Source organism: Thunnus albacares, chromosome 12 (assembly GCF_914725855.1).
Source record: "Thunnus albacares chromosome 12, fThuAlb1.1, whole genome shotgun sequence".
NCBI lineage: Eukaryota > Metazoa > Chordata > Actinopteri > Scombriformes > Scombridae > Thunnus > Thunnus albacares.
Genome location: NC_058117.1, coordinates 9,495,530 through 9,515,209, shown reverse-complemented (window position 1 = coordinate 9,515,209; position 19,680 = coordinate 9,495,530). Strand labels below are relative to the sequence as shown.

At 39.9% G+C, this 19,680-nt stretch overlaps 2 protein-coding genes across 5 annotated transcripts; both read left to right on the top strand.

Annotated features, from left to right (window-relative positions):
• The first annotated feature begins 11 nt into the window (after positions 1–11).
• LOC122994673 (3-keto-steroid reductase/17-beta-hydroxysteroid dehydrogenase 7-like) lies at positions 12–5,733 on the top strand. Its single transcript, XM_044369488.1, has 9 exons — positions 12–200; positions 1,505–1,708; positions 1,792–1,884; positions 2,026–2,140; positions 2,567–2,761; positions 3,118–3,222; positions 3,352–3,408; positions 3,518–3,616; positions 3,802–5,733. The coding sequence occupies exons 1-9, from the start codon at positions 166–168 to the stop codon at positions 3,898–3,900; spliced, it is 1,002 nt and encodes a 333-aa protein (XP_044225423.1). The 5' UTR covers positions 12–165; the 3' UTR covers positions 3,901–5,733.
• A 3,991-nt stretch (positions 5,734–9,724) lies between these two features.
• serbp1b (SERPINE1 mRNA binding protein 1b) lies at positions 9,725–18,383 on the top strand. 4 transcript variants are annotated; one of them, XM_044369314.1, is made up of 9 exons: positions 9,725–10,403; positions 11,198–11,378; positions 11,716–11,856; positions 12,429–12,500; positions 12,953–13,027; positions 14,554–14,731; positions 15,593–15,676; positions 15,913–16,101; positions 17,165–18,383. In XM_044369314.1, the coding sequence occupies exons 1-9, from the start codon at positions 10,148–10,150 to the stop codon at positions 17,222–17,224; spliced, it is 1,236 nt and encodes a 411-aa protein (XP_044225249.1). In that variant the 5' UTR covers positions 9,725–10,147; the 3' UTR covers positions 17,225–18,383. The 4 variants fall into 4 exon arrangements, with proteins under 4 accessions (XP_044225249.1, XP_044225254.1, XP_044225252.1 ...); XM_044369319.1 differs by having other exon boundaries at positions 9,726–10,403; positions 15,593–15,655; positions 15,916–16,101; XM_044369317.1 differs by having other exon boundaries at positions 9,728–10,403; positions 15,916–16,101.
• Positions 18,384–19,680: the final 1,297 nt, after the last annotated feature.

Sequence of the window (19,680 nt, the reverse complement as noted above, 5' to 3'; positions counted from 1 at the left end):
GCTGTTTGCTGACATCCAATCACACCACGTACCTGCTTGTGCATAGGCTGGTGCTTTTTCTACCGGAATCGGACGATGTGGCTGTCTATCCCGGTCTGTGCCCGGTTGGTCGGCACTTAAAACTTCTTTCTTTTGACAGAGAGCTGCTGTGAACTCCGGGCAGACATGGAGAGAGTTGTCCTGGTAACTGGCGCCAACAGGTAAGGTATTACTGAAGAGATAAATAGATACTCAGTTTGTCACGAAGTGGCGCCTCTTGCTCTCTTAGAAACTCTGAAATGTGACTGAATGTGTCCTGTGGGAGAGCAGGCTGTAAGTTACCTCCTCTTGACACATTAACTGCTTGTAAATCTGTGATAAACTGCCTGCGATGTAAGTTAGTAATGTTTGCCAGTTGATTCAATTCACTATGTTTTTTGTATCTGCGTCAGTCAGACATATAAAGTATATACAATGTAACGTGTCTTTTTTAACATTTAATATTTTTCTCAGCACTCTATGCACTCTCCACTTCCATTCAGTTTAATTCATTGGGCTTTATTGGCATGAAAGTTTAAAGAATAGTGTTGCCAAAGCATCAAAATACAATTTGTCCAAATATTTGGACAATACAAAATAACAATAATATGAATACTAATACAACATTAAGATTGATATATATTAATTATATACAGTATACTGTCCCTCAGGTTGTGGCATGTTGATACATATTATAAATAGTGAGCAGCAAGATATGTTCACAGTTCACATAAACAGTTTCATCTGTATATAGTCATTTCTTGTCTATATTTCTTAGGATTGTTGTGTTGTTATTATGTGTAAGTACATTACAGAGAGCCACTAAACTGGAGTCACATTCTTTGTATGTGTAAACATACCTGGCAAATAAAGATGATTCTGATTCTGATATTCAGAAAAAAATACCTATATAAATAATGTAATGTTTAAAAATAGCCTACAGAAAAATGCAGAAATATTAAAAGTAAAATAAATAATACATACAGTATATATGTAACAAATAACAGCGATGCACAGTTTGCCCTTACATTTCTAAACTCTAGAGCCCAACTGATAAATGAATAAATGATAAACATAAAATACTATCACCTACTTTGACTTCTTATTTTAGCAATAATTTAAAATAGAAAAAAAATGCTACTTTCGAAAGTCTTTGATAACAGGACATTACCCATGAGCAATCATGTTGCATCCCTCTAATCTCTGTTCAATGCACTGATCTGGGCTCTGTGGATCAAAATTATGTGATTTACAAGAGTAATATACCGTAAATCCTCATGATCCACTTAGATAATACAAATTTAAAGCTATTATCCCCAGTTAGACCTTGAGACTGCAAACAAATGTTTCCAATCTATTATTACAATACCTTTACTCCAAGAGAGTCCTCTATGTTTACTAGTGGATTTACTCAATCTAGGTTATGATCACCCGGTTCCTCAGAGAAAGTTTGTTTACATGTGTGCATTGTCATGTTTGTCTGCAGTGGCATCGGCCTGGCCTTGTGTGACAGGCTGCTCACTGTGGACAGCCAGCTTCGGCTTTGTCTGGCCTGCAGAAACATGCAGCGGGCTCAGGCTGCCCGCTCCGCCCTCCTGACCTCTCACACAGATGCCCATGTGGACATAGTGCACCTTGATGTGGGCTCTGTGCAGTCAGTGCTCACTGCTGCACAGGAAGTCAAGGCCAGGTAAGACACCATAGATACACAGCTTCTATAGCTCCTTGTTCTCTTCATTCTGTGGTTTCAACACCTAAAATGTTTTTCCACAGGTACGGCAGAATTGACTTTCTATATCTAAATGCGGGAATTATGCCCAATCCACAAGTGGATATCAAAGCCTTATTCAAAGGCCTGTTTTCCAGGTAAACCTCCAAAGCCAGCTCATCACTTAGTTTGTTTTGATTTGATTTTTTTCATATTGGCATAAAGCTGTGGCTGTCATCAGTGCAACTTGTTTCTGATTGTCCATACTGTTATGTAATATTGTACCTTCCCCTCTGCAGGAATGTCATCAACATGTTTGCGACAGCAGAGGGTCTCTTAACTCAACAGGATCGCCTCAACTCAGATGGCCTGCAGGAAGTTTTTGCCACTAACCTCTTTGGTCATTTTCTCCTGGTACACCAGACTGCACACCTACATGAATTTAAATCTAAAAGATTATAACAAATGCCATAATCTGACATAATATAGTCCTTTTTGTGATATGTTGTAGCAACAAATTGTGGTAGTATATGGTATATTTATTGTCATGAGCAATAAATATTGCAATGCAGTACATTTTCAGTGAATTATTAACCTTAATCCATTAATTGTTATAAAACACTTGTAGCAGTATATTGTATGTAGAATATAATAAGGCAGCTATTATGATGTAAGATGCCTTTACTGGTTGGGTAACTACATGCAGTAGTGTAGATTAAATATTCTTTTCACAGCTTTGATGTTGCATCGTAATTGTAATCAAGTCACTGATACTCATGAACTTCACCTGTGACAGTGTTCTCTGTCTGTGGGCCTGATGTTCATGTCTCTCTGGTCTAGATTAGGGAGTTGGAGCCTCTGCTGTGTCAACCAAGTCACACATCAAGGGTAGTGTGGACCTCCTCGAGTAACGCCCGCCGCTCTGCCTTCAGCATCGAGGACATACAGCACAGAGATGGGACGGAGCCTTACAGCTCCTCCAAGTACGCCTCAGACATGCTCAGCCTGGCGCTCAACAGACACAAGAACAGCCAGGTTGGTGTGTCACACACTCTGCAGACTGCTGGTACAGTAATGACTATCACTGCAAGCACTCAATTGATGGAATTGTTATTCCAAACCAGTTAGTGAGGAGTGGAAGTCGGAAATATGATATCAGTCATGCACTTAAATGTTTTCTACATTTTTCTTGGGGGCAATGAAAAACAAGCTGTAAACACAACATTAACATTTTAACATCATCTAAAGTGGTTTAGATGAACATGTTGGCATTGACTGCCACTTATTCATCCAGCAGACATGAGCAACATTAGCATTCATCTGGAGTCGTGTTTCTGGCCGCTTGACAAATTGACTTCATTGAATACATCTTTCTCATTTCTTTTTATCAGGGGCTTTTCTCCTCTGTGATCTGCCCTGGGCTGGTGATGACCAATCTGACCTATGGTATCCTCCCCTCCTTCTTCTGGACTCTCCTCATGCCCATCATGTGGCTGGTGAGTTGATTTTTTTCTTTGTGTCTGTTCTACTTATCTGTGTGAAATGCACATATTCTATGTTTCATTTGACTAGAACTATTAACAATCTCATGTGTTTTTGTTTGTTTGTTTTCTTGTGCTGAACAGATTAGAGTCTTCACCAATACATTCACACTCACACCGTACAATGGAGCAGAGGCACTGGTATGTCATCAGACCATGCTGATACGGAAAGAAAAAGTCTTTAAGGATTTGTATCTCTACTGTGAATGAATCATAAACATGAAATCCTGTTCTGGCCTTTCTTTCACAGCACTGGCTGTTTCTTCAAAAGTCAGAGTCTTTGGACCCGAGGGCAAAGTATCACAGTTTAACATCGGGACTTGGAACTAACTACACTCAGCCTCGACAGGTGAGTAACTTGAGTACATCACTTACGCTGGCGTTTTACTGCTCATGGTGTGCTTATGTGAACCTCATAGCCCAAATGTTAGTATTGCAGTAATTAAAACATAAGAGTGCCAAGCAGGAAGAAATGGAAAAATGTTATTAATGTGTGATCTGAGACTATTTTCTGTGTTTATATTCTTGTTTCAGATGGACATTGATGATGGCATGTCAGAGGTGCTTTATGAGAAACTTCTTGAACTTGAGAAAGAGGTCAGAAGGAAACTGACTGAAAGAAATATAGAGTAGATAGTTTACTCTTTGGAAATGGACCATGTGTAATTTGTAATGAGAAACATCAACGGTGCTCTTTGTTATTTCATGCTTGCCAATTTATACTATTGAAATATGGGTTTGCACGACCATACTTCTACCTCAGCTTTGATCTGTTTCATGTCATCAGTGATCTTGTTAGCTGTAGGAGCTGCGCAGCCATGTCTGGTCACGAAGCCACTTGGTAACCACAATCATAATAAAATCAGCAACAAATTACAGAGAAACACTAGATGAAACATTTTCATGACAATAGAAAAGGGATGAGGTTTTGATTTTCCTCAGATTCAGCATTGACACGTGTGATCACTGATGTTAATATGATATTCCCTTCTTATATTTTTCATGTCTAATTTCAAAGACGTTTTTATATGTAAATTGATGATAATTGCGCTGCTATTGCACTTTTTATGTGACTTTTATGTTTGTGAATCTCATAGTCATTTATTGACGAGACACTACTCTCAAATTGTCTTAAATAAATCCAAGACGTATCATGAATATCAACCTTCATACATGAGCTGCGATATTCACACTACTAGAAAAATCTACAAAACTCCTTGTTTTGTAAGGCCCTTACAAACCCCTGTTAAACACAAACAGATGTTTTTAGGTAATTTGCTGATAAAAACGTCTTCTCTGCACTATGTGGCTTACAACTCTCTGATTCTTTTATTTTGGTTGTACAACTTAATTGGTACTTTCAAGTGGGGTCCTGTTTTTCATGGAAGACATTTTTTACATGTCACAGTAGGAAAAGCACAGATAAATAATAAAATGTATGTCTGTAACGTGTGCTTTTCCTGTTATGTCTGCTGTGAAAAAGGGATAATGATTTGAATTTGTAAGTTGAATTGTTGCAATTTTTTGTAATTAAGTACTTTTGTAATAAATGCTTTTCTTTGTTCCTAGCATGGCACTAATGTGCAGAAAACATGTTTTTAACCTCTTTTTGAAAAGGGAACAATGTGACGTCCAGTGGCTTTGGTTTTGAGCTCTAAACGCACCACCTACATCTCAAGTCAACATTTTAATCTCAGAAAAAGCCTCTTTTCTAACGACTCACATCACTCATGGACATTGTTTTCTACTTTAATAAGTCAGAAAGGATCTCAAAGAATAATCATTATCATGACAGAAGGAAGGACATATAGCACAATTCAAATGGATTGCAAATGTAAAATATTTTATCTATGCTACCAATCAAAGCAAAAAGGAACTTACCTATTGATTTTCTGGATGAAGATGGGTGAAACATCATACTCCACTGTCCAGGCAGACATGTGCCAACTCTCTGTTGTTGTAGAGTGCTGCTGCTGCAAGCTGATGCTCCAGCAGCACATTTCTAAATCTTTTAGCGCCACCTACAGGTGAAACTGTATCAAATGCTACAGACTTAGTCAGCATCCCCATCTGCACAATTTTGCTTAATTTGGTTACCATGGAATATTACATTAAAGAGATACTGTGGCAGTTAATAGGTAGCACAGTGGTGTTTTATTAATAGCCACATGGTGGGGCTATTGGTGACATGCTTCAATATGTTGTGCACGTTCTCATAGAGAAATTGTGTGCTGACTTTTTATAATAGAGGACAGAATTGTTGAAATATCATATTATATTATTACTAAAGCGCCCCTTGTGGGTAGAATTGTATGAAATGTTACATACTTGTGCAGTGCGGCCATATGTACATTATTCCCACATTTGTTGAAATGTATGAAAATATGAAATTTTGGATTGAAGTAAGGTGATCAAAAAAATTCTGATTTCATTTATTTGTGTGGAATAAATAGAAAGTAAACACTGGCTCACTCTCACATTTTCTGCAACACACTGGCTGCACAGCATTCTGGGAGACATGATCCCACCAACAGCAGGGTCGCTCAATGAGAAATAGGTTACCTAATTAATTAGTTAACCTCAGTGATAGTGAAACAAATTACTACATTTATGTAATATTATTTCACATCTGTCTCTAGGCTAAAAAATCTATGCATATTGTATAAATCTGTAGTACATGAAGATTGTATTATAATTAACGAGTTCACTCTATTTCAGCATTTTAAAAATAAATATTAAATTTCTTGTTATTGGAAAAATGTATGTTAACAAGCACTTAGAGCAATGGTTTCTGTAGGGGAAATATTTATGTTCCCCGGGTCATTCTCTGGTCATTTTCTATACTGGGAGTAGTAAGTCACGACCTGTCTGTTTCAGAGCGGTTCATCTCTGTGTCTACTGAGGCGGGCTGGGATAAGCAGCTGTCTTGATAAGGCTGGGTGTATCCTATGGCAACCAAGGCTGGGTGGAGATATGTTGTGTTTTGTACAGACGGTCAGACTGGTTTCCTCATAGAATGGATAGCATGTGACCTGTGTACAGACTACGTGACTTCAGTTAACTTTAATCAGCACAGTGTCTTGTTTATAGTTCAATACCCAATAGAGGCCTAGATGAATAAAGAATAACCTTATTTGGAGGTAGTAAGAGTAAGGATTTGGTGAAGGGTTTAAATACTCTTGTCTGGAAGTAGACGGCAGAATTGAGTGGCATTGCACCGTGTTTCACTTGTACTGTAACTCTGTTCTCCTCAATTTAGCTTCCCTTCAAGGGTCACAAGATATATCTGAGGGGTCATGAGACAATGCTAGATAGAATACAAGAAAAATTTAAAAAAATACATATTTCTGCAACAAATTCTGGCTTTTTATCATTATTTGCTGTTTTATTGTGAACTAGACCTCAAAGGGGGGTTTTACCCAAAAAAATGGGTAAAATGAGTAAAGGAGGAAGGACACTGTTCCTTCAGGGAACAAACCAGGACAGCTGCAGCGAGGGCTGCCTTTCTGGCATTCCCTGGAGAAAGTGGAGTTCCCAGGCCAGCCATAAATAAAAACTATAATTGAATAATTTAATGTAATAATTCACAAATCTACCTTAAAATTTTCTCTCATGCTTTTTATTATGGTTATTATTGAATCACAACTACATTTTTCACATTTTTACAAACCATAATGTTGGAGTCATCAAATGCACGTGAGCTCAGTAACAGCAGCAGTCTCCTCTGTTGCTGCTTTCTTGTTGCGATATAGACACCACTGCCGGCCTTGTCTTCACCCAATAGCTGTATCATGTTTCCTCTACAGCAGGCTTCTTACCTTACAAGTTTTAAGTAGCTGTTTGTTTATGGTCTGGTGTTCTGCAGCCATCAACAGACCGCCAGCTGTCATCTGTGGCTGCTTTCACGACAAATCATACATTATGTTGCACAGTTATCTGGCTGGTTTAAATAAATGAAACATGTGCTGAGGTCTGTATGCTGTTTTTAAATAGGTGATGTTCAAAATAGTATCTCCTTCTTTCACAATCCCTTTATTCACAAGCTTTATCTTACTGATATCCTCTTATGAAACACTGCTTCAGCCCAGCATCAGTGTTTTTCTTGCTAAACTTGACATACATGCAACAGCTGCCACACTGATTTGCAAGTTATTTGCCTTTTTGCCACCTCAGTTTGAGGTTTATTACTGTATTCTCAGTATTAAAGGGAAAGTTCAGTATTTTTCAACTTGGACCCTATTTTCCTAACTTTTTTCTAAGTGAATAATGTGGACAATTTTTGAAACTGGTCCAGTATTGAGTGAAATCACCTCAGCCAACAGCCAGAAAACAGGCTGAATTGTAATCCGACGGGGCAATAGTGCCCGTCAATGTACGTTGTTTGTTTTTGCCACTGACAGGCTCAGATTGTTATCATAAGTGTCTGACAACATCATGGAAAGGACCCTACAGAGAAATATAACGTATTTCTTTACCTTTCGCTTGATCCGATCTGCTTGTCACTGTGTCTAACCAAGTCTCGCTCAAGGAGAAGTCTCGTTCTTCCACGAGAGTTGAGTTGTTGTAGAAATCAGCTAATTAGTCCAAATTAGTTGAATCAAGTGGATATCTTCTTCTAAGACTTTTTAGTGCAAAAGTTCCTCTTTTTGTTACTATACTTTCACTGAGGCTCAACAGAGAAACGCAAAGAGGGAATTTTATACTAAAAAGACTGTCAGACTTGATTTGACCAACTCACACTGCCTCATATTAACTTGTGCATGTTCCATTTAAAGGATATAGCTGCGATTTTCTATATTTTTCTTATTTTCTACAAACGTCATGTGCAGAGCCAAAACCAACAATGAACTCATCCACCTTACAAGTATTGTGTGGGTATCCAAAGTCTGATATATCATATTCCTCTGAGCCATAGACCTCTGTTGTGGCAGAAACTATTAAAAATGTGTCAGTGCTGCACTGGATGACTTGAGTTTTGCCTCTTGTGTGTATACAGTCTTTCCTCTTCTATGGTACAGAGGATGGTTTTTTATTTAGCTGTTTTTCACTGCAGGAGCCACCTTACTTGTTACTTAACTTCTTCTTTATCTGATCCACAGTCTTCATCTCTTTGATGTATTACACTTAATATTTACTTAATTTTATGTGTTATTCATTTCATTCTTTCTCCTCAATAGTGTATTTCTACTACTGAAACTTCTATGCTATATATGGCACCTACTACATGTCTGTCCATCCTAGGAGAGGGAACCCTTCCTGTTAAAGGGTTTTTTGTGGGGTTCTTCTTGTCCAAATTGAGGGTCTTAGGATAGAGGGTCCTGTATGTTGAAAAGATCTTCTCAGAAAAAATTGTATTTTTGAGTCACATGAAGATTTGTGATTTTGGCTTTACACATAAACTTGACTTATTGACTTAACTGGACTTAATCAATTCATCTGACTATAAAGAATCATTATAGACTTTTAATTGATTTTTGAGTAATAATATAAAACTTTTAATCTAGCTCGTCTTGTCTCTGTTAAAGTTTGTTTATTAACTTTTTATCCTGTATTAATCTGATTAAAGTTCTTCCTTTAGTAAAATTACATTTGCCTCAGTTTCTCTTTCAGTATGAAAAGACATATTTCTTCTTGTCAGTTACACGCAAGATAACCTATAAATCCATGCACTGTAAAATGAAGATAGAGGAAGAAAACAAAAGTCAAAAGATGAAGGTACATCAGAACTATATGTGCAGCCACACACTATCTGAAACACCAGAGAGCTTGTGCAGTGCCACACAAATATTAATTTTAGCCAGAATCTGATTTCATACAATCATGTCTTACTGTGCTCATTCAGCTCAGTGGAGTCTGAAATTGTATTTTATCTGTACATATTTTATAAAACGGTGAAAAATCCTATTATATTTAATGAGAAAACCATTTCTCTCGTCAGCAGATATCAAAGCATCTAAATTACTGCTCAGAGAAAATGCATAAACATAAAGCCAAGTAATCAAACCTTAATTAGGGCAAATGTCCAAGCTTGGCTCACTTTATTAGATGCTTGTATTGCACTTTACTATGTGATTGCATTGCAGTGACCTTCTCTAAAAGCACTGAGCTGAAAATGATTCATTCATGCGTTCTGGACAAGTTGTGCGCTTGTTTTTAAATCAAAGGCAAGACTCCAATACGAGACTCAGCTTACGTGAAGAAGTGTTTGTGTGACAGCTTTTCTCACTGTGCTGAGGAGCTGACTCTGCAGAGGGCCGACTTGTCAGATATGTTACCACCAGCTGTTACTCAGCATGCCCCCATTGGCCTTAAGCCACACCATTTGCTGCTTTTTATAAACTGACAAATCCCACTTAATCTTAGCATCAGCAGCTGCATTTACAGAGTGCCAGTGAATTTTTAGCAACAATTGTATCTGTCTTATTTATTATATTGGTGTTTAATTTTAGAAATGAGTCAAGAACTCCTGTAAACAAAACATTGGATATTTATATAATGACATGCATGCACATTATTCCCTGTCAATTGTTGTGAAGTAGTTGACTTTGTTACAGCATCATGTAGGAAAAGCTGTTTTTCCAATAGGAGCCACATAAATCTATTGAGAGACATTGGACGTTTCCATATGCATGTGACGTCCTCTCAGAGATCAAAACCCGGATTATTGTAAGAGGACATGAGAGCACATCATTACATAATGTAAATAAAAACATTGCAGGCAGCGCGTGTTCACATTGGTGCGCGCTACACGATGTCCCGGATGATGCTCGCACCGGAAGAGAAGGGGCAGCTCTCCCAGCCATCTTGTGGCAGCATCCCGCGAATTGTTCGCATCAAGCCTCGTAGAATCGGAGGTGAATCCCGCTGAAGGGGCGCCATCATGCCCGGACACCTGCAAGAAGGCTTCGGCTGCGTCGTGACCAACCGGTTCGACCAGTTATTGGACGATGAGTCCGACCCGTTTGAGATCCTGAAAGCTGCAGAAAACAAGAAGAAGGAGGGGGCCGCCGCTGGGGCCACCAAGACCGCGGCTCAAGCTGCCAAGCAGCCGAAGAAGGAGTCACAGAAGGACAGGAAGAACCCGCTGCTCGACAAGAAGGAGGAGAGCCAGGCTCCAGTCCCCCTGAAGAAAGAAGGTAAACATTTCCACCTGCGCTCCAGCTCATGTGCACTGCATGTTTTCTTTTTCGTGTTTTTGTGTCAGCTGTCATGTGCAGCTCCTGCTAGCTGCTGCTGGGTCTGAGGTCAACATGGACCCTGTCCTGTTGTTGTTATTATTAGAGGACAGACTCATAATTCCTCTCAGGCTGAGGTCAGTCGAGAAGAGCTCTCTGCTCCAGAGGATAACTGTGACTCTCAGGTTTAATGCAAGCTTGTGTGGCGAGCTTGTGTCGCAGAAATGGTTCCTAGCAGCATCCGTGTGGACGGCGCAGTGTTGGTTACTGGTTACTGGCTGATGCTTCGTGCACTGGCTGCGCAGCTCTGTTAGCAGCTGCAGGCTGTGCAAAGCAAATGCGCAACATATTTACCTGCGGACTGGTAAAACTAGACAGACGGCTCATTATTTGAATTTATCATGACTCCTCTGAGTGAAAGGCTGTATTTTTTTTCCCGTGTTAAGTCGTCCTTAATGAATTCAATAACAACAGGGTTGAGTTAATGAAAAGACAGGCCCGCGGTTAGCCAGCAGTGTTAATAATTGCAGTAATGGAAAGTGGTTTGTGCTTTTAAAGCTGCAGACAGGAGAGGTGACACATTCCCTCAAGAGTGTAAATATATCACCTCACATGACTGTTGACATGTTTACTGCACGTGTATGTGGTGAAAAGTTATGTTGACATGTAAACGCACTCATTAAAGTACATAGTTCAAACACCAACAGAGCTATGGAAACTTTGACTGATTTTACACATGCACTTTTGATTGACAGGCATCAGGCGGGTGGGTCGGCGGCCAGACCAGCAGGGTCAGCCTGGTTCCCAGCATCAGGGTGGGCAGGGTGAGGGGCGACCCGGAGACAAGAGGCCGGATCGGAGACCTCCTCGTGAGCGCCGCTTTGAGAAGCCCACCGAGGACAAGCCTGAAGGAGGTGGAGAGTTCTCTGCAGACAAGTGAGTGGCTGTGAGGAACGATGGAGAGCGTATTTAAACATAGTCAACAAGCCCAAGGCAGTCTGGTGCGATCACACGATCAGTGTGGGGGGTGTGTGCAGGGATTAAGTGTGTGCAGCTATTGATGTAATCGTAGCCCACTTAACCTCAATGTCAAAGCCCAGCCATCTGTAAACTGCTAGTTTTTGGAGCTGGGCTGCTCTCTTTGACATTTTTATTATAACCTCTGATATTAAGATTACATATGCATGTGTCGCATAAGTTTGGATTGGATTTTTTTTTTTTTTTTTTTTTTTTTTTTTTTTTTTAAATGAGTTCATCTGTTTCTGTCCATCAGGCCTTCTGGAGACAGGCCCCCAAGAGGGCGTGGTGGCGGCCGGGGTGTGCGTGGTGGAAGAGGTCGGGGTATGGGCCGAGGAGACGGCTTTGACTCCCGTGGGAAACGCGACTTCGACAGACACAGCGGCAATGACAAATCGTGAGTCAGATCTGAACTGGGACCTCAATAGACCAGTGAATCCATAAATAGAAAAGACTTCTTACTTGTTCAGTCTTTGTTATTTACCATTGAAAGATATTTTCTGGTACTATGTAAATTACCCAACATTGCCCGGAACAGTTTGGACTGTAAACATCACTTGTGTTTGGCATAAAAGGGGGATGTTGAGTAACTTAGACGCAGGTTTTGCTTATTTATTTGAATTTGCAGTAATTTCCCCTTTTGTTTCACATAAACAAGCTTTATTTCACTTTTCTTTTTCATGCTGCATTGAACAACAGCCTGAATTCCCAGAAACACGTTCAGCCCAAATGGCATCACAAGAAAAAAATCTTTTTCAATTCTCAGATTAGGATCAGCAGATCCCTGTTTTTTCCCTCCACATTACTAATCTACTGTTGACTACAGACTTGGTGTCAAGGGTTGTTGGTGGTAGAGAATTCCTCTTCATTGTGGGCAGTAACTATTTTTAGACTTCTTACATCTGTGTGTGTGTGTGTGTGTGTGTGTGTGTGTGTGTGTGTGTGTGTTTTCCTTTCTGTTTGTTCCAGCAATCAGAAAAGTGAGGAGAAGCGCAGCGGCAGCGGCTCACACAACTGGGGCAATGTGAAGGATGAAGTGAGGTGAGTGTTCAAGAGTAGACACACAACCTGTTTATCTGAGCGATACTGTCTGCGAGATAATAATACACATCTGATCTTTGTACAGACTTTTCTTACTGTGAGTGGTCCATATAAAGGAACTCTCTTTTATTAAAACAAGTGCACCAGTTTGAATGGAACAGGACACTCAAACAGTACATGCAACAAGAGAAAAATGCAGATTTGGTTACTCTGGCAAAGGCTCTGCCCTCTGTAGTCAGATAATTTTACAGCTAATGGTAACATGATATGTGTATCCAGTAAACTACATTTAATGTGACAGTTTTCCTTGGTTTTTCTATGTTAAATCACCAGATTAATGACAGCTTTACATTAAAAGTGTACAATTCACATGCTAAATAGTCTGAAAATTCAAGTTTATGTGTAAAGCCAAGCAATGGGTTGACAAGGCTGCTATGTGTCTGTGTTTCCAGTGAGGCTGAACAGGCTCCAGCTCCTGAGACGACCCCAGAGGGAGAGGAACATGCACCTGCCGGTTCTGAGAACAAGTGAGTATTCATTTCCTGTCAAAAGCTCAGGTTTCAGGTGATGTTTGGATGCTCCATAAAGAAATTTCACCTGTTTAAGAGTTCTAGTAAACTGTTGTTTGCAGCTACATATTACAGCTCACTGTGATGTTTTCTTTTGGTTATAATGCAAAACATTTGGCACATATTTGTGTAAGACATTTGAGGATCTCTTCCGCCTTGATTCAGTCTGTATACAGACACCAGAGGCTGCTTCTCGTCTTTCACACTCATGTTCATTTACTCTGCAGTCACTGAAACAGGACTTCTGAGAGACCAACATGTCCTTTTTGCTGGTACTCAGCAGCACTGAAACACAAAGGACGACCGGCAAAATGTCTGGATAATGACAAGTTGGTCTGTGTCACACACAAGCATTTCCATCACAAATAGGGATGTCAATGATTAATCGATCAATAATGCAGAAGACGAGGGACGTGCAGTGTAACTGTTCTGTAGATTTGTTGTAGTATGTGGTTGCACCACCAGGTGGAGCTTCTTAGACTTTAATAAGGTTGGGTTACAGGTGTGTTCAGTGACCACCCTTAAGGGCTGCACTAATTGTAAAACAAACACACCTCTCTGCCATCCACGAAAGAAAAAAGTTGCAGCACGCCTCGATCTGCTGCATGGTTGTATAATAAGATCAGCTCACGTCATGTTGATGAACTCTAAAGCATAAAGTTGTGAAAATTCACGGAATTGTTTTTGGCGGATGACCAGTTTAGCTTTCTGAGGCTCATGCTAACGTTTAACTAGCATGTTGAACAGAAACAGCTGCTCAGTTAATGCAGGCTGAGAGCTGAGTGTCAGACAGCAACATGCTTCCAACAGAATCAAAACAAAAGTGATGAACTGTATAAGTGACACTCCCTGCTCTGGGTATAAATGCATTTTAGCAGTGACAGTAAATGGACAGATAAGGTTGGAGCGACAGTATTTGTACATCTGTTGCAGCTGAGCAGCTGTTTCCAACAGCTGGACTAACGTTAGCTACAGTGAACACACATCACTCCATCATGTAGATCAGGTCTGTGTAGTTTTATATAAAAGCAGTCAGACTGAAGTCTGTTGTGGGGAGATTGGGGTAACAAGTTTTATATTTATAGGATACCGTTACGGGTTATTTACTATTTAAGGCTGCTGCAATTTTGATTAATCGTTAGATTTGTCCAACACATCTGTCATTCAAGTGACTTGTCATTTACTTGATCTGTTCTTTTAACTCTCAATGTCTCTGATTTGGCGTCCAGCATCGGTCACATCAGTAGTTCAAACAGTGGATGACCAGGTTGAATTAACTGATAATCAATTGTTAAGGCAGCCGACTATTGCTTGAACAAATTGCTTACAATTTTCATCCCTTGTCACAAAGCTTTAGTGAGGATGGGATAAACATTGTCACTGACCTGCTTGGCCTCTGGATTACAGAGCATGTATAGAGCTAAGAGGATTGGCGGTTTTCAGGTTTAAGTTCCTACATACATTGTTGTATGCTGGCTTTCCAGGGAGAATGAGGTGGAAGAAGTTAAAAACGAAGGCCCCAAAGAGATGACCCTGGACGAGTGGAAGGCCATGCAGGACAAGGAACGCACCAAGGTGGAGTTCAACATCCGTAAGCCCAACGAAGGAGCCGACAGCCAGTGGAAGAAAGGATACGTTCTGCACAAGTCCAAGAGTGAAGATGTAAGTACGGGAGGACTGACTTGTTGTGTGGTCCGACTGAACAGAACAGACATGTTTTCCCTTTTGAACCGACACAACACCGGCTCTGTGCAGGCTCATGTTCCAGCTTTGTCCACATACACATCACTGACATGTATTTTCAACAGTTTAAAAAATAACAGTTTAACCAGACAAATATAATGAACCATATACTCTCAAGGTGTTGCCTTTTCTGAGTTTTAGTTTTCTAGCACAAAGTGAAAAGCCCAGATAACATGAAGGATGTAGACAGGAAACATGCAGACTTATGGACTGATACCATAACTGATGCTTTGTGTGTTTGAATTCTGTGTACACAGCTTGAATTTTATCAGTGTGAGACAGAAATGGAACCAATGTGGACACTAGGACTGCAACTGACAATGATTTCCATTATCGATTAATCATTTGCTCTATAAAACATCAACATGTCCACCACATTACCCTAGAGCATGAGGTGACATGTCTTTTTTTTGTCCGACTAACAGTCTAAAACCCAAAAATATGACATTTACTGTAATGTAAATGGCCTGGTTGTTGTTTCTGTGTGACCTACTGTAATGTGTAATTCTCACATTTGAGAAGCATCAAACGTTTGGCATTTTTGCTTAAAAATGTTTACCTGTGTAGACTTTTGGTTATTGTGCTGTTGCCTTTTTAAACCATTTTAAAAACCTCTCTCTGTTTGCTTTTCTTTTTAATTAATGTAGTGTAATAGAAAATGATCATTTGTGTTTTTTAGTGTCTTTATTGCAATTTCTGTGTGAACTTGGTGTTGCATACACCTGGTTGCCTGTAGTTTGTTGTGGAGGTCTTTGTGACCTTCTCATCTGTGTGTTTCAGAGGCCTGTCGGTGCTTTGATTGATGCCTCAGAGACGGAAGCAGAACCACCAACTCTGTACAAGGTGCCTGCAGTTCCCGCTTTGGTCTGTCATTCACACACTCCATAAAAACATTTCACTTTTAACAATCTGTATAGTGATTTGTGTAATGCACCTACAAATATGGAGAATAATATAATCATGTTTAATTGTGGTGGTTGATGTTGGTGCTAAGCAGTACACACTAAAAGAATAGAAAAGAGCACTCACTTCAGTATTCTTTGAAAAACGAATACAGAGTGCAGTCAAATCCTAACCTACTTGTTATCATCTCTTTTCAGCAGGCCACCGCTGACGAGTCCAGTGACCACCACTTCCGCAAACCAGCCAACGACATCACATCTCAGCTGGAGATCAACTTTGGAGACCTTGGCCGCCCTGGCCGCGGGCGTGGGGGCGCTCGCGGAGGCAGGGGAGGCCGTGGCGGGGGAGGCAGCAGGACAGCACGCGGGGGAGGACGTTCCGAAAAGGTAACAATAAAAGCTGTTGTCACTGCTAGCAACAAAGGTTTTAGTGTCCTCACAAAAGATCGAGTTCACTGACCGTGAACAAGGCCTAAGCCTAAAAGCACTGACTTGGAAAACGTGCTGCGGAACACAGACGCTGTCACAACAGACTAATAACCACATGCTCCACGATGCAAAACACAACAGACTGATCTCATGTCAGCGGGGAGGCTTTCTGCAGTGATGGTGCTTAGTTCTGTGAAGTCTATCTGTGAAATATTGGAGAACAGGAATGGGTATTGTTAGGATTTGATAGTTTCTCATTTTAATGGGATTAAAATTTATAAATAGGTGCACCAGTACTCAATGCAGAGAGAGAGATGTAAACCAGTGACAGGCTGTGTAGTTTGCATGTGGTTTGTTACAGAAAAAAAAAACAAGCCTGCAGGCAAAGTAAAAATGCAGAACATTAAATGAATGAATGAAGTTCAGCTACTGATAGCCATACCAAATGATGCTGCAGCTTACAGGTATTATGTTTCTGACCAGTCAGGAGCCGGTACCAATTTAAGACCAGTCCTCATTACTCATTCCAAGTGAATCTGTCACAATTTCCTAAAACCCAACTTGATGTCCTCACACTGCTTATTTTGTCCAAAAACTATTCAATTAACAGTGATATGAAACCAAGAAATGCAGCAAATCATCATATTTGCAGCAAGGGTTGATGCTTGAAAAATGACTTGCTGATTGATTTTATGTTGATCAATTAACTGACTTGCAAACTGTCACTGATCGTCCTCTAATTAACTTATTCTTTACTTAGACATTTACTGATTTTAAATGACAATTGTGTATTTGATGTAGACAAAGTTATTTTACAGCTGCTCATGTTTAGACACATGGGGCTGAAACTAATCATTATCAGTTAACCTGACATTTATTTTCTCAATTACTCACTTAATTCTTTTGTTTATACAATGTCAAAAAATCTTCTTTGTCACCCCCACAATGGTTTCTGTCTGTGTGTCCCTAGGCGCTGTTTAACCATGTCCTTTTTCTCGTGTGTTTTTTTTTTCCCCACCAGGCTAGTGGAGTGTCAGTCCCCAATGTGGATGATCCTGAGGCCTTCCCAGCTCTGGCCTAAAGGCTCCTTTTCCACCACCAGCCCACCCATCAGCCCTTCCGGGGCCCCCCCCTCTACGAGGCTTGCATGCTTACCACATCTTCAAGTATATAAGAAAACAGAGAAAAAAAAAAAAAGATTTTAATGACAAAAAAAAGACTGTCATCCCATACCACTCACACCACCAGAGGACTAAAATTTTACCTGTTTTAAAGGAGAACAAAAGACAAAAAAAAAGGCGAAAAAAGGACCTCTTGTTACACTGAAGTTTTGTATTTAGGAACATGAAAGCAGGGATGTTTTCATACTTTCTTCTTTTTTTCAGAGATTATGCATACTTCATTGACTTTTTTTATTTTTATTTTTTGTTTTGTGCTGCTAGAATTTATGCATTTCTGCGATTAGGTTGAAGTGTGTGTATCTCTTCCCCTGAAGCTTTTGTGCTCGTTCCTCATGACTTTAGCTCAGTATTATGGGATCATCTTAGAAAAGACTTTCTACTGGAGTGTCCCCCCCCCCCGCCCCCACCCCTCCCAGTAATACACACTGATGTGGTAGCACTACACTACATAGGAAACTTGTAATAGATATCTGAAGTATGGCTTAACATGCATTTAAAGTGTAATTACTCTGATCCTGACTACCCATCCCGTTTGGGAGGCACAAATTCAGGATGGGTAACCAGGCGAAGTGACTTCCTACTAAAGCTTGGTATTTTTCTGCTTGTTGTGCAGTGAAAGTAAATGCCTCTTTTTCCTTTTTTGATAGCTTGCCTTTTTTTTTTTTTTGGTGGACCAGTGGTTAGTAATGCTTTGTATCCCCTGATCCAGATGTGCTTCCTGTGTTTTCAGGGTGTCCCAGGGCCCAATGTATAACTTTAGGCTGGTCCTCTTAGGTCATACAGACTGTACTACTTGTATCTTCAGGACCACTAAGCAAATATTGTATTTTTTTTTTTTTTGTTAAGTGCGTGTGTGTGAGAGTGTGTGTGTGCGCGTGAGGGTATGAATGCAGCAAAGTGTGAAGCTGAATGTGTGATTTTTGACAGCTAGTTACTTAGAATTTAAGTATTCCTCTGCTATGAACTTGCCAGTCTCAAATTGGAGACTGTAAGTTCTCGCCTGAAGTAGTTCATAATGTCTTTTGAGAAGTGATTGTTGAAATCTAGGTGAGAATGATAGATAGACCGTTGACATATCTTGCTCTTAGAGTATCTGTATTGTCTTTCAGATCTCAAAGCACTTGGTTTTATCAGCACCAGTCCTCTGAACACCCCCCCTCCCCTTCCCTCCCCTCCCCTTCCCTTCTGTAAACCATAATTGCTGTTTTTTATTTTTACTTTGTCAGTGCAGCAGCACCAATGCATAATTTGTCTGAAAGAAATGTCTGCTGTCATTGTGGAACAATCAAGAGCTACAGAATGTAATGTAAACTAATGGTGCTTTTAGCCACCTGTGTCAGCATTTCCAGTAAGCATTTTATTTTAATGAAGCGGGTATATTTCACATTGGGTTGGGGCGGGTGGGTGGGTGGGGGGGTTGTATTGTAGACATGATGGAGTGATTTTAAAGCTTTACATGCTGTGCTCTGCAAAGACTTGCTGGTGATGCACTGATACAGACGGCTGGAGCAGTTTTCTTGTAGGACTGTTTGAGCCACATGACGGTAAAACGTTCTCTGCAAACATCCCTGTTCTAATAAATTTGCTTTAGAGGTGTTACATGTATTCTGCCAATGGTTGTTGGGTTGTTTAAAATCAATGCTGTGATTTTAAAGGTGTAAACAAACGTGCTGTGGACTCTTCATTGAAATGTCAAGGAGGTTGTGGTGTATTTTAGTGCTACGCTATAGATTTGAGTGGGATGTAAACAGCCCAGAGTGTTATATGAAGTTACAGTCAGTTGCCAGTTTATTAGGTACAATTAGCTAAAACTAATGTACCTAAATTGTACTGCTTGATACTGACAATTGTTACTATTATTTAGTCTACCCCTCATTTAAATAAATATATTGGACAGTAGAACAAAAACACCACAAACTGCAGCCTCCAAAATAGCAGTGAAGTTGAGTCAACACTTACAATTTAAACAAAAACGGCATAAACTTCATGAATGTAAGATTTACTGCAGGGCTGATGTAACTTATTAATAGCTAAACGTTAGTTTTAGCCAGCTGTACCTAATAAAGTAGCAACCTTGAGACATAAATTGACTGACACCGTTTAATTAATTCAGTCATTCATGTATATTGTGTGTATGTTTACAGATTTAATTCTTGAGTTTTACAAGTCTTAAAATTATATTTCGTCAGTTATATGGTGAGATTTTAGGCCAAACTCTTGTTGGTCGTGTAGATGGTAAACCTAGATTTGCGAAACTCTCGCGAGGCCGTGCTTTCCAGAAAGGTACTTAATCACTGTCACAAATTAATGATGTCTTGTCATGGATGTATTACAAAAGCATTCATGCGTTCTATTA

Excerpts from the sequence above, each read along its gene's own strand:
- LOC122994673 (XM_044369488.1), top strand. The coding sequence starts at position 166 with ATGGAGAGAGTTGTCCTGGTAACTGGCGCCAACAG. Across the intron at positions 3,223-3,351 it reads TCATGCCCATCATGTGGCTG|ATTAGAGTCTTCACCAATAC; the intron begins GTGAGTTGATTT and ends TGTGCTGAACAG. Across the intron at positions 3,617-3,801 it reads ACTACACTCAGCCTCGACAG|ATGGACATTGATGATGGCAT; the intron begins GTGAGTAACTTG and ends TTCTTGTTTCAG.
- serbp1b (XM_044369314.1), top strand. The coding sequence starts at position 10,148 with ATGCCCGGACACCTGCAAGAAGGCTTCGGCTGCGTCGTGACCAACCGG. Across the intron at positions 12,501-12,952 it reads AATGTGAAGGATGAAGTGAG|TGAGGCTGAACAGGCTCCAG; the intron begins GTGAGTGTTCAA and ends CTGTGTTTCCAG. Across the intron at positions 16,102-17,164 it reads GGGGAGGACGTTCCGAAAAG|GCTAGTGGAGTGTCAGTCCC; the intron begins GTAACAATAAAA and ends TTTCCCCACCAG.